General features: G+C 38.2%; 1 protein-coding gene across 1 annotated transcript; it reads left to right on the top strand.

Annotated features, from left to right (window-relative positions):
- The first annotated feature begins 2197 nt into the window (after nucleotides 1–2197).
- On the top strand, nucleotides 2198–12299 carry LOC107084445 (NXPE family member 3-like). The gene is made up of 4 exons (XM_015374286.1): nucleotides 2198–2242; nucleotides 5162–5320; nucleotides 6594–7034; nucleotides 11994–12299. Exons 2-4 carry the CDS (start codon nucleotides 5186–5188, stop codon nucleotides 12291–12293), a joined length of 876 nt encoding a protein of 291 aa, XP_015229772.1. The 5' UTR covers nucleotides 2198–2242; nucleotides 5162–5185; the 3' UTR covers nucleotides 12294–12299.
- The last annotated feature ends 1424 nt before the right edge of the window (nucleotides 12300–13723 follow it).

Here is a 13723-nt window from a genome sequence, read left to right as displayed (position 1 = left end):
GTTTGTCATCCATTCATTGCAGTCTTCATCTCTCTCATACATAAAAATGTTGATGGTGAAACTCTGATTTGAAAAAGTGAGACATACCCAAACATTACAGATGCAATTTATTTTGACAAGTTAACAAGTATATTAAAGCAGTGTCCCCTGGATACCAACATGCCAGCTGCAAATATAATGTATAATGACTGATAGTTTTGGCATCAGCAAAGAAAAAAGTAATTTACAATTGCAGAGTTGCATACTATATAACGATGTAGCCTAAGCTATACTGGATTTTAAAATGGAAAATTGTTTCTAAGTAGCAACAAATGTAGTCCTGTAGTGAAAAAAAAACTATGCTTTTATAACAGCTGAGTGATTGCGCAAGACTCCTACATCAAGTCCAGAGCACTCGTAAAAGATTAGAAAAGGAGAAAAATTATGAATTGCTGTATTTTGTATCTAACGAAGCATATATTGTAAGAAGAAATTTGTTTATACTAACGCTTCTTGCCTGAGGCTCAGTGAGTTTTTTTTTTTTTTTTTAAGTTTAAGGGTTTCCTATTTTTCAAAAAATATGGAAAAGTGAAGTAGATAACTTGCAGAGGATTCTTTAACAACGATTCTTTTAGAAAGTGTTATATATTGGGAAATATTAGCGACAGAACTATAATTAGATTGGGGTTTCCCCCACCGGGGCCGTTTTGGTTTCAATCGACTTGTACTGTTGTTTCTGTCTCCGTGTGGAATAAATGTAGTCACACCTTTACGCTCGGTTACTACAGAAAGCATTCCTCCTCCTAATGTCTAGACATTTCTTTCTTGCTTGTGCTTGCTTTATTGTGGTTGTGAAGTCTTAGGGAGGCTGTCCCACCAGGTGCTGTTGACAGTAGGAGATTAGGCCGGGCATGATAACATCTTATCATGGGTTTTACATATGAAAAAAGGTGCTGTCATTTTTCTTAAGTTACAGTAAATTGTTGCAAAACCTGTTGAACAGTTTCTGCATGTTCTCGAATGCCTGTGCCCTCTACATGGAACACTGTTTCTTCACTTCACTTTATTCCTTTTGTGCTAAACAATATTTTTGAGGAGTTAAAGAAAATTTGTAGAATTGTCAGTGATTTTCTGGGCTTGCATGGCTCTTAACTTTCCAATACAGCATAGGCTATAGTTCTGTGGGGCAGGGTGACATAAAATAAAACATTTGCCCCTTTCTTTAAAAAATCTATATCAGGCATCCCCAAACTCGGTCCTCGAGTGCTGCTGTCCTGCAGGTTTTAGAGGTTTCCTTGCTCCAGCACAGCTGATTTTAATTGAAAGCTGATTAACAGGCCTTTTCTCTACTGCAATCATTATAATCAGCTGTGCTAAAGCAGGGAAACCTCTAAAACCTGCAGGACAGCGGCCCTGAAGGACCGAGTTTGGGGATGCCTGATCTTTATGGTCAAATAAACCTCCCATTTTGGAATGAATTAAATGTTTCCATATATCTAACTTGTGATTTTATGTAAGGGTGATGAAGATGTAGCAAACCGACAGAACTTACACCCACTACCAAATTCCATCAAGCCTGCACTGATGCAGACTTGCTATTTAAAGGCTGATTGGTCCACTCACCCTACCCACTATGTGGTTTGGGATGGCACTTAATGTGGTGGAGGGTTAGTGCTCAGGGGCTGGTTTGGAATTGGTCCGCAGACTTGGATTCAGCGTGATTACTTATACCTGTAAACATGCTGTAAAAAAATTGCTGCAATCACAGAAAAAAAAAAAAAAACACAGCAGGACAGAAGATCATGATAAACAGCAGGTTTAAAAGGCTGCAAATTGAGTCAAACAGAAGTGTGTCACCATGTCAGTTGGGGCTATACCATCAATTAATACAAGCTTGTTAATATTACATATGTATCTTTTGCTGATTTTCTTTAATGCTAGTATTTCTGGTACTTAAATAATCTTTTTATCTTCTTTAGTCCACTGTCTGTCATTGCAGTGTTTCTCTTTTACATCATTTTGTTGCAATTATTTATCAAGTGTATGTGTTTTGGGGTTGCATCATTTATGTGCATGCATATTTGCATGCATGTTCTGGATTCGTACATTTTTGTACCTGTCTTCCCCCATAAGAAATGCTATGCAAGACTTGACGTAAGATATTACGTTTGACAAAAAAACAGAAGAGCAGGTGTGGGCTGCTCAGTTTTGAGGGGGAAGGTGCAGAGGACAGCGAAGCACGAGGATAGTAAATAAAACAAAGGTAAAATGACAAAAATTTATAATTTTATTCCATATTGTCATGTTTGTATTTGTCCTATACAATGAACTAATGTTTTTTTTGTTGTTGTTGTAATGTACTATAGTTTTTTCCGTTGCCTGTTAGATTTTGAACAGCAACATTCGATGTGAGACCATTTATTCTGTGGCATTTGTCCTTTTTGAAATGTATTTCTTAATGAGACTTAGAAAACCATCTCGCTTAAATCGTTCAATATTTACAAAGTCTTAAACAATGTTTTTATTTTAAAATGCTCAGTATTCAGTAATGTAAACAAATACATTACCATTGATCTTAAACGGCTGGGAAAGCCGGCATTTGACAAACAAAATTACATAAAATATTCTTAAATGCATGTTAAATGCAGTTTGTGTTACTGCTGTGTGTGGGCATGTGCAGTGCTGTTTTTGACAGCCACCTTAGATTCAGTCTTAGTTTTCAGAATGAAAACTATTATTAGTTTTAGTCACATTTTAGTCATTACTATATGTGATAGTTTAAGTCGGTTTTAGTCAACTAAAATTTTAAAAGGTTTTAGTCAGCTTTATGGTGCAAAAAACAGTTAACCTTTACAATTTGTAATAACAACCAGATTCTTAACCAGACTGCCAGCTCTTCTCTAGATACTTTAATTGCTGGATATAGAATGTTGCTGTGCAGTTTATCATTGCTGTTGGGCAGAAAACTTTAATTTGTAGAATTTAAATAAACTTTTTTACGAATTAATGCACTACTTTATAAAAAAAAAAAAAAGTATTGAAAATAGCAGATCTAGTTCAACACATCATTGTGGATAATATAGCAGACAGACAAGCTAATAAAATGTACACTTCCTGATCAACTTACACACAGATCAATAAAATCTTAATTGCTCCAAAAAAAGCTAAGAACAAAAACATTCTTCTTTCTACTTTGGCAATTTTGGACCTTATTTCTTCGGGTTCAAAGTAGATTTAACAGGGTTTTTATTTTAAAAAATCAAATAAAGAGAGAACCTACATAATTGCCTCGTAATGCTATGGCAATCCAGACCTAAATTGAATGAATATTTTAACTAAAATGTTGACATTTTTAAAGGAAACAGAGAAAATGTTTTAATGACAATACAATGAAATATTTATGTCATATGCAAATAGATGTAAAGATCTATCTGAAACCATCTGGCACTTTATCCAAAAATATACAGTATGCAATTAAATATTTTTGTTTGAATATAATTTAGGGATTCAGTTTGGTAGAACTTAAAGAAGGTTTTGCATCACTTCTTGTGAGCTGGCAGAGGATGATCAGCCACATATAGTTTATTAAGTAGTTAGAGCAGGAAGAGCCATACTGCTGAGAGCGAACCATTGGTGTGGAGCATGAAGCGCGGACTGTGAGCTACACGCGTGCAAAGATTGACTTCTGCACAAGCACAGCTGGAAGAGCAGAGTTTGTCAGAGTTCAGTGTGCAGTACCGGACCATTCCGGGTTATTTTCTCCCCTGGCGCTGCTGCCATGATCCATCTGTGGACGCAGCTGCAAAGCTGATACTGCTTAGCTTGTCTAACAGATTACAGCCAAATTATGCATTTTAAACGTCTGAACAACAACCCACATTTTTATTTAGTCTCGTCTTGTTGACGAAATCTCACACCCATGAGTCGCCAAGTTTTCGTCAGCAAAGATCCACGTTTAGCTTGTCAGCTATCGTTTTCGTCATGGAAAAAATGAACTACATAATTTTTTTCATTGTCGGCGAAAACACTGTGCATGTGTCCATGACAGTTACATGAAATTCATATCATTGTCATGATTTAATTAAAGGTCTGACCCAAAATGCAGAACACCAGACAGAGACACCAGGGAAAAGTTGAACAGGTTTATTAAGAATATGGTGATGAATTCAGTGCTGCTCAGAACACTGTCAAACCGGAACTGGAAGGTGAGGGGAAGACACTGCGGTTAGTTCAGGCTCAGTGGGAAATTAGATTCTTAGGCTTGAATTGGAGGAATAGGGTGCAGACTCACTTCTCCAGAAAAAGGTGTCCTTTATGGAATCAAGTCTGTGTGGAATGTTCCAGTGATTGTCTTGTTTCGTGTTGGGCGGACGGGGTTTACTCAGACTGCTGTTGTTCATAGGTGAACGGAGAAGGTGACTGCCACTCAGATTTCCTGCAGTACTTGAACGGGCTGTGGTGCAGATGAAACCTTTGCTCAGTGTGAAGCTCAAACGACCTCTTGGGGAAAGTGGATCCAAACCTCCTGTTTGGAATGAATGGAGAAGCTAACTGCCACTCTGATTTCCTGCGGTACTTGAACGGGCTGCGGTGCAGATGAAACCTTTGCTCGATGTGAAGCTCAAACTTCCTGTTTGGAACCCCAGCTCAGTTAAAACCTCAGTTGATCCTTCCAGAGAGAGAAGGTCCGAACAAATCCAGTTTGCAGGACGACCTCCTGCCGAGAGGCAAAGACAAAAAACAAAGTCAAGACTCAGGTTGACAAAAACTCAGTTTAACCCAGCAAAACTCAGCTTGGCTAGAGTATCCAAAACCAGCAAACAAAAACTCAGGTTAGACTCTGCTAAACTAAGCATGGCTAGAGTACCCTGTATTTGCAAACACTCTGGCGTCGAGGTAGTAGCAGTTGCTGCAGGTGTGCAGCAACTGCTACTACCCAATGAGGGCGGGACACCACCTGGTGGAGGAGGAAAGGAAACACAAAAACAGACCACACAAACTGGATTCCTGACAATCATATCTTGCTAATTTATAATACAAAAGAACTTTTGCTACTTGTCTTGCTGAGTAATGTGAATTTTTCTTCAATAAATGATTTTTCTGTGGACAAAGACATGTCTGATTTAGGTTATGGAATACTCATGTAAATTAATTGTTTTTTTTTGGTTGGTTTTTTACACAGGGCTGGATCCAGTCAACACTGATAATGGGAGACCAAACTTTAAGAAAATGTCTTCCTCAGAAGAAGAGTTGGATCTTTCTTTTCTTGACTTTATTGGTTTTATGGGTCATTTTTTACAGTGTGAACTTCACTGATCACATAATCTGTACATTAGCAGAGGTGAGTATCAGTCAACTTTAAAACATTAACTCCAACTACTGCATCGTCATAGGCTCTGAAAAATAGAGCTTTTCTTAGTCCTTTGAATGCATCTTACTGAAGGTCTATTCATATAACCATAATTCAAGCATAAGACATGTGTATGTGGATATTGTAATTTATTGGACATTAGTTTATCACATTAAAGACAGACAGGAAACAAAGTACATAAATGATAAATTAAGTAATGCATTAAAATGTCCTCTAACTTTGAGATAGCAAATGGGATAACATTTTTTTTTTCAGACTAAAATTCAGTCCTGTGGATTTATATTTATTTTCTTCTATACACTCTTTCTTTTTCTCCATCTATTTATCTATTGATCTTCCCCCTGCTTATCCTGTCAGGGTCGGGGTGGGGCTGGTGTTTCCTTCCAGAAGTCTATGGGTGAAATACAGGGTACACCCAGGACAAGTCGCCAGTTTTTGGCACAGCAAAGCAGAAACACAGAGATATAAACACACAGTCACAACTAAGGACAATTTAGAGAAGCCAGTTAATCCAACAGTTATGTATTTTGACTGTGGGAGAAATCCAGAGTGCTTGGAGAGAACCCAATACATACAAAAACACCCTCGGCTGGGAATCATCCTCTCTCTCGCTCTTTTTCTTCATAGACAGGAGGACCGAAAGACAGACATATATATAGATATATCAATTTATGTCAGTAATTCAGTTTGAAAGTAATACTGAAACATTTCAAGTGTTTATTTTCATTATTGATGATGATTAGGGCTTCCAGCTAATTAAAATTCAGATACCCATAATGTTTTAAATAGGAGACAATAAAGCCTACGTTCTAGCCTACCCAGCCATGCGAAAGACCGATAACTTAACAGTTTTCCAGCACTCGCTGGCATCCTTTGAAGCTTGGGTGTTCATGCTAACAGGTTTCTTGAGCTTGATTCGGCTAGTTGTATTTTATTGTTATGTTAAAAAAAAACCAACATAAAATAATGTCATCTTTTGAATTGATTTTATAAAGAAAACAATCTTATTTATAGGTTAAGTTGATTCTAAATAGAAAGAATGTTGACAGAGTAAGGAGCATGGCAGTGGGAAAAGATAACCCATTACCGGCCTAAGGAAGAGCATCTGTGACTCCACATTAAGATAACCAAGTGTTAATTGGTTGTAAACCAGAAACATCTATTATTACATCCAATTAATTTTGTATTCAAACTTTAGTTTGTGTGGTGTCTAATGAGTTTTTTTTCTACATTTTTTTTCTAGTTAAAGGAGAAAATCCCAGCCACCAAAACATTGAAACGTCCCACTGAGCCTCAAAACCATAGAGCTGTTTGCTCTTTCCAATCTGTGTTCCCCGAGGATGTTCCTGAGTCTGATTTTTTAAAGGACTACATTGCCTGGCCTGAAACACCATCCCTACCATCTAACTTTTCTCTGATTGACACTAGCAATGCTGCACACAGCACTTTCACAATTCTCCCTCGTAATGGAGGAGGAACCTGGAATGTAGGAGATCAACTGAAAGTGTTGATAGAAATGAACGACTTCAAAGGTCGACACAAGAAGTCTGGTGGAGACCTTATATTTGCTCGACTGCACAACCCGACTGTTCGTGCAGGTGTGGTGGGGGAAGTGCTTGATCATCGAAATGGTTCCTACACTGCTGTATTCCCTTTGCTCTGGGAAGGAAGTGCACAAGTGGAGGTAAGATCCAGACTTTTCCTGTTGAGTGTTACGGATATATCTATCCTTGCTAAGGGTTACCTTGTCACTGCGCTTAATTAAAATAGCTATTTGTTTGTTGAGTACCTGAATGCAAACATTTATAAAACAAAATAAACAAGCAAAGGGTTACTCACAAGAGTTGCAGGGAAGTAACTGCAACTGAGTCCATCAAAGAGTCACTGAAATAAAAACGGTTTTGACAGCAGAGAGAAAAGTGTCATCATTTCTTAATATTTGCTAATGTCATAATTTCTTCCCCTAATATGCAAGTTCAGTCAGCTTGTTCTTGATAATAATTTGGCAAAACATTTTTGACATATGATGTGTCTAGCAATATTCTACATTTTGTTGGGAATTTGAAGTGATTGGTGTTAACATTCAAAAGTGGTCTTAGGTCCTAGAGCCCTTATCTTATTGTATGATAGCAACAAAACCTTATCCTCACTTTTTGAAGGCACTTCCTACTGCTTGCTGTCTGACAGGACCTAAGCCAGTTTGTGGCTTGATGCTACTGTTGCCACCTAAGCCCCCAGTTTCTGTTCCTGAACATGTTTGCAAACGCCTGTTTCGACCAAACAATAGATATTTCAGGGTGCGAGCTCCGGTTTGTGTCTGGCACCACAGAATACCTGTTTTTTTTAGACCACAACCATTAGCTACCAGTCGTGTCACTTGTAGGATGTCAGAGTAGGTGGGAAAAAAAATTAAACAAAAACATTTTATATTGCCAAGGCTCAGAACAGGGGCTCATTATTCAAGGCAGACAGACAGTCAGATAATTCAAAAGATTTATTAAAAAACAGAGAACAGGGTAGAATCCAGCCGGTGGGCTGCCAACAAGATGCGGCGGGCATGGCCAGAGTGTCCCAGACACTGATGCCCCGGAGGACAGAGTACAAACAGGATTAAGAACCAGGAGATCAGAAGTCCGAAGAGGTTCCGAAGGGAAACCCAGGTCGGTGACAGGAAGCAGCTTCAAGTTCAATTAGCAGGCAGAATCCAGCAGCTGTCCAAAGACATGTCAGGCAAACAGATCTCATGGTAATGGGCAGGCGCAGTGGTTAAGAGAGAACACAGATCAGAGTAATGCTGAAACACTCTCACCAATGTCTCGAGAATAATCTGGCCCTGATGACTGGTTAGAGGGCTGGTTAAACAGAGGCAGGAGCAGGTGGATCAGATGAAGGGTAACAAGAAACTGGGCGGAGATAGGCAGGTGAATCAAATTAGTAATCCAGCCAGTCATCAGCACCAAGATCATGACAGTATACATCTGCTCGTCCAGCACAGGGAGAACAGGCTGCAGAGGTTGAAGAGAACTGGAAGGGTATCTGTAAGCCTGTTGCTGCACATTGTTTTTATTGTATTACCTTTTGTTATTTGTTCATTAATGCTTTAAACTGGAATGGTGATCATAGCACTTTATATAGTATTTTATCAGCAACTGTATGTTTCCAAAGCATAAGAATTCTAAGTAATTTTTTGACTGTTTCTATTTACATTTTCTTGTCTCTAGCTGCAGCGCAGCGGGTCTGTGTATTATACTGGAGCAGTTTGATAAACTTTTAAGATGCTGGATCAGTGGCAAAATAAGTTAGAAAGAATGGCCAGGGGGTACTTCCCCAACAGTGCAGCAGATAATTGGAAGAAAATAATAATAGGACAAGATTTTAGACCCCTGTCGGCAGGTTTGATAGTAGCTTCTCTTACTGGCAAACAATGAGACTACACCACCTGTTTGTATTAGTTCAGCGACTAATATCAGCTCTATATTACATTACTTACTCTGTTTTTCACTTTTAGAGGGTTCAGTAGTAATTCTAGTAATAATTCTGCCAAAAGTCCACACATGTAATAAATTCTCCAAGGAGCAGTTTTATTTAAAACACATGCATGTAGACTACTGTCCATGCACATTTTCAATGTTCTATGAGTGCAGATTTAATTCAATGACACCCCAAATATATCACAACCATAAGTGCATATTAATTTTCTGTGCTTCTGGTTTGCTTTTTATGCACCTATAGTTTCTCTCATACTCGTGTTTAGACTCCTTCTGTGCGCTCATGTCAACATTTTCACTTGGAAGGTGTTACCCACGGGACAAATGACCTTGTCTCTGAATGGCCAGGAAAGTTATATCCAAATATAACATGGTCTGGATGAATACTGGATATGTGCTGACTGCAGGGTGTCCGTTGAAAAGGGTTATAGGTAGGGTTGAACAATTTTGTCAAAAATCTAAAGTGCAATTATTTTTAATTATTATTGCTATTTAATTAGATTTTCCTTTGCACTTACTACAAGCTTGTTGTTTTATTATCTCTCCAAAAACATTCAGTGTGCTGTTTTGTAAAATAAATTGCTGTTGTCACAGCTGAGACTGACCTCTTCCACTCCTCGATTTCTGTTGGGCTTCAACTCGGAAACCAATCTGGGATTTTCCATCTCAAGACCCACTCAGTATTAACCTTTAGAACCCCTGTGAGATCTTCTTGGATGGGTGAACAGGTCTCATTGACTTTGCTAACTGCCTTCTTCCCAGTGCCACACCCTTTTTCAACAAGCATATCAGATGATTAGCAGCCAGGAGCCATCTTCTTCCCACCTATCGTCCTGGTTCATGGTTCAAACACTTTAAGCCTTTCAACGCTGACTACTTATTACAGAGGCTTTAAATATAAGATTGGGGAGCAGACAAGTTTCATTTTAGAAGACACGGAAGTATATGTTTCCTGGAATCTTGAAAAAGTGAATAATCACAACTTCTCCATTAAATGGTGCACTCTACTAATCCCGAATTTGGCCTTTCATCAACCCCGTGCAACAAGCAAGGGTGATCTTTAATCCACTGGGATAATCCACATGGAAATAGGAACATTTCTACCAAGGAAAAATTAGATAATACTCTTTAAAATTGGAATAACAAAATCCAGATAAAAATTAGGAATCCATCATAGGAAATTCAATCACAGGTTCAGGTTCTGGCCATGCTGACCTTTGCTGAATTACTGTTTCCTCTCTTGTAACCATTTTTCCTGTCTGTATACTTTTGAAATTAACAGAATAAAGGTCACTAGAGCCTAAAAGATAATAATAAAAAGGAATCTGACTCTTTTCCTCAATGGTCTTGCCATCCTCCTTCCGTTGTCCCTAAGAGGGAAAACTAAGCAATGTTCAGCAGGAAACAGCTCCTTTTATCTATTCCAAGCGCATTGAGGTGCATGGGACATTTTTCCATCCAGTAACATACCTAGGAATATTTTCCAGCAAATTGGAAGCCTTTCTTGTTTGCATACCTATTACAAGTGCCTTTTCCCATGATGCCTCACAAGTTCTACATCGCCTTAAGCCTGTGAGTTCTTTTTACAACACCAAATCAGCCAGCACCCTTAGATAGTCCTTATTTTATGTCAGCTTCTATTTACACTTCCTTAGTCTGATAAACTTTGAAAATCAAATGTATTTCTTTACACATAACACAGAATTTATGCTTTACATTTAATTGATTACCCGAATACCCATACTTTAGTGCTTCAAACTGCATGGCAATAACCCAATTTTAAATCCAAAGCTTCTGGAAACAAAGAACACTATGTTATTCATCCTCAAACAAGAAGTGATCTCACCCCATGATGAAATGCACTACTATTATATAATGGGTCACTAATCCACACAATATAAATTAAGTGTTTCAATTTTAATTTTATTGCCAAAAAAACAAAAATAAATCACTTCTGTGAACAGTTAGTTTTACAAATTAAAAAGGTCTATCTCAGGAACTGAGACATTTCCAGTGTGATTCCAGCTTTGGGGAAGTTAAGTTGTTAAATTGTCTCGGTACTATATATTCAATTATTATTATTATAACGAAGAAGGCTTATGAAAACAAAAGTTACTTAGCCACAAATCATTAAATCAGAAGATTAGCAGAAGAAATTCTCTTGGAATAGTTTACTAAAGGACATTTGCCTGAGTGCAGTGTGTCAAATTTTATGTTAGTTGCAGAGTTGGCTTGGCACCATTACTTCCAATTAGAGAGAATATTTTTGAATTTTCATGCTTACAACTTTCATCTCTATAAAATCTAAATAAAAGGCACTTAATTGCATAAGCAAAAAAATTACAGCACATGCAATAAAGGGGCATTTTACAGATGATCTGCAATGGTTGGGTCTTTAAAAGGGTAAGATGTGCAAACAAGTAAGGTCAGCTCCTTTCAAAGGAGAAAACTCCATGTCCTAAAAATTATTTAAGGCTTCCAAGCCATACAGCTATAAGTAATAATATATATGTTTTAAATATGTTAAAAATAATGATAATCGTGAATATTTATAATGCACTTAACGTAAGTATCTCAAAGTTCTACAAACAATAGTAACCAACCTGACACAACACCTGTTTGATCCTAAATAATACAAACCAAGGTAAGCCCATAGAAATATTTAACAACCAAAGTGCTTAATATGGACATCTTTTTCCCTAGAATAATGATTTTACTATTGTTATATCTCACACTCCAAATGTATTCAAATCCACAGAGCCTTTCTCTCCATTATTTGTTCTTGTAGCAATGCCACCTGTAAAGCCGCAATGACCAAATGCACTTTTATGAGTTTGTACCTGAGTTTCAAATAAACTCAAAAACTGTGACTGCAATCGCCTTTTGGTTTAATAAATCACTTTGCAGGTGCTTGCAAGATTGAACATTTTGCAAGATAAGCAAAGATAAGACTTTCTGATTATCAGTCTCTTTTTGTAAATAGTACAATACAAAATGACTGTGCAGCTATGCACAAATCAAACATAATTTTTTTTATAAAAAGTAAAAAGAGTTGCCTCCAGTGAGTCCTTCACAACAGACATATGTTTGACTTTACTGGTATTCTATTCCTAAATCTTACTTACCAACTTATTCTTATTTTTTTTTTGCAAAAGGTGATCCTGATCCACTCCAGTGAGGCAGTCAAAGTGATAGAAAGGGTCAATTTGGAATACCCTGGCAGAATTTTTTTCCGAAGCCTTTTCCGTTCAGGCTCAGTCACTGAAGCTACCAATTGTAATGTGTGCCTTATGGCACCGCCAGAGCAGCTGTGCAACTTCACTGATCTCAACACAGGCGAGCCCTGGTTCTGCTACAAGCCAAAGACACTCAGATGTGAGCACAGGATCACCCACTCTTTCGGAGGTTTCAAACTAAACCCAATGCAAAAGGAGAAAAAGCTCTTTCAAATGTGAGTATAATACTGGATGACTTTTGTAAAAAAATTAAAAAATTTGGTGGGCAATGTGAAACCTTTTTGTGGTAATTTTAGGAAGTAGATTTTTTTAATCTACTTTGTCACACTGTCATATTCTTGGCTTGCAATTGAGCTAACTTCCGCCTCATTAATTATGGGTTTCATGAAGTGTTGGTCTGCCGAGCACCACTTCATCACTTGAATATGCCTACAAAATGGCATCCGCAACATCAGCTTTACCTATCTTGTCAAGTGATGACGAAGATTATTTACACTAGATCAAAGCATCAAATCCATCAATTAGGAGGGAAAAAAAGCTGATTCGTCCAGCTGATTCGTTCATGTGTTTGGGGCACCCTGACCGAAACAAACATGGATCAAAGTCAGGAGAAAGATGCAAGTCCCCTCAGAAATAAAAAAACGACAACAACTGGTGCTTGAAATCAATCCTCCTCGTAATAACTGGGCGGTTGCTGATTGTGGCCGGTGTAAGTCTAGTTTATATAGATATTTTCATAAATAGTATATTAGTCTGTGTAGGATTCTATAAACACTAACTGACTAACTTTCCCCAGTCGCTTCGAGCGTAATGGCAATCTCTATAGTCACTAGTTTGTCAGCTCTGCACTGCCGTAATGCAAAAGATGTCTGCCTGCACAAATGTGAACCGACTCCTATGAAATTATAAATAGCAGTTTCACAGGCAAGGCCAACATAAAGATTGAGACTTTCAGTTAATAGGTGATAATAACATACATATAGATAATATGATACATTTATGCCAGTAAATGTTGTACTGTAATTATTACACAGCATGCGGACAGTAGGCCAGTCAATCCGCACTTTATCCATCCATGAGCAGCCTAGCAGGGATGGGTAGTTGCCCCGAACAACATATAGGGGCAGCTTTACGCATTGTCCATTTAGCTCCACCTTAATATTGACCAGGCCCTTGACAGCCACTGTCTCCTCTGTGTAGGTCTTCAGCACCACAATTGTTGGATTGGTAAGTGGTGTAAGTGTTCTTTGTACACTGTCTCTGAAACTAGCNAGTTAAGATTTTGTGATACCTCAACCAAATAACCTCTCCCTGTCATGATTTTATCTAAGGATCGGCCCCACATGCAGTGAAACCAAACAGAGAGACACAGATGAAAAGTTCAACAGGTTTTATTGAAGAGGTTAAGCTCGGTGCAGAGTCTCTCGGTACTCTGCTCAGCCGGAACTGGAAGGCGAGGGGAAGACAGACTGTTAGTTCAGGCTCAGTGGGAAATTTGATTCGTTGATCTTGAAGGAGAGGTTCTGTTTGTTGACTCACGTTTCCAGAGAAGTGAAGGATCCTTGACTCCAATCTGTGTGTTGGTTTTCCAGAGTATGTCTGATTCGGTGGAGGGCGGAACAGGGTTTACCCAGAACTTGGACGGTGTA

The sequence above is a fragment of the Cyprinodon variegatus genome, unplaced genomic scaffold (genome assembly GCF_000732505.1).
Source record: "Cyprinodon variegatus isolate N-32 unplaced genomic scaffold, C_variegatus-1.0 Scaffold100, whole genome shotgun sequence".
NCBI classification, from domain to species: domain Eukaryota; kingdom Metazoa; phylum Chordata; class Actinopteri; order Cyprinodontiformes; family Cyprinodontidae; genus Cyprinodon; species Cyprinodon variegatus.
The sequence above is the reverse complement of the archived record's forward strand: the minus strand, read 5'-3'. Positions and strand labels throughout refer to the sequence as shown.

Coding starts and splice junctions, on each gene's coding strand:
- LOC107084445 (XM_015374286.1), top strand. CDS start 5,186: ATGGGAGACCAAACTTTAAGAAAATGTCTTCCTCAGAAGAAGAGTTGG. Junction 5,321..6,593: donor TAATCTGTACATTAGCAGAG/GTGAGTATCAGT, acceptor TTTTTTTTCTAG/TTAAAGGAGAAAATCCCAGC. Junction 7,035..11,993: donor AAGGAAGTGCACAAGTGGAG/GTAAGATCCAGA, acceptor TTTTTGCAAAAG/GTGATCCTGATCCACTCCAG.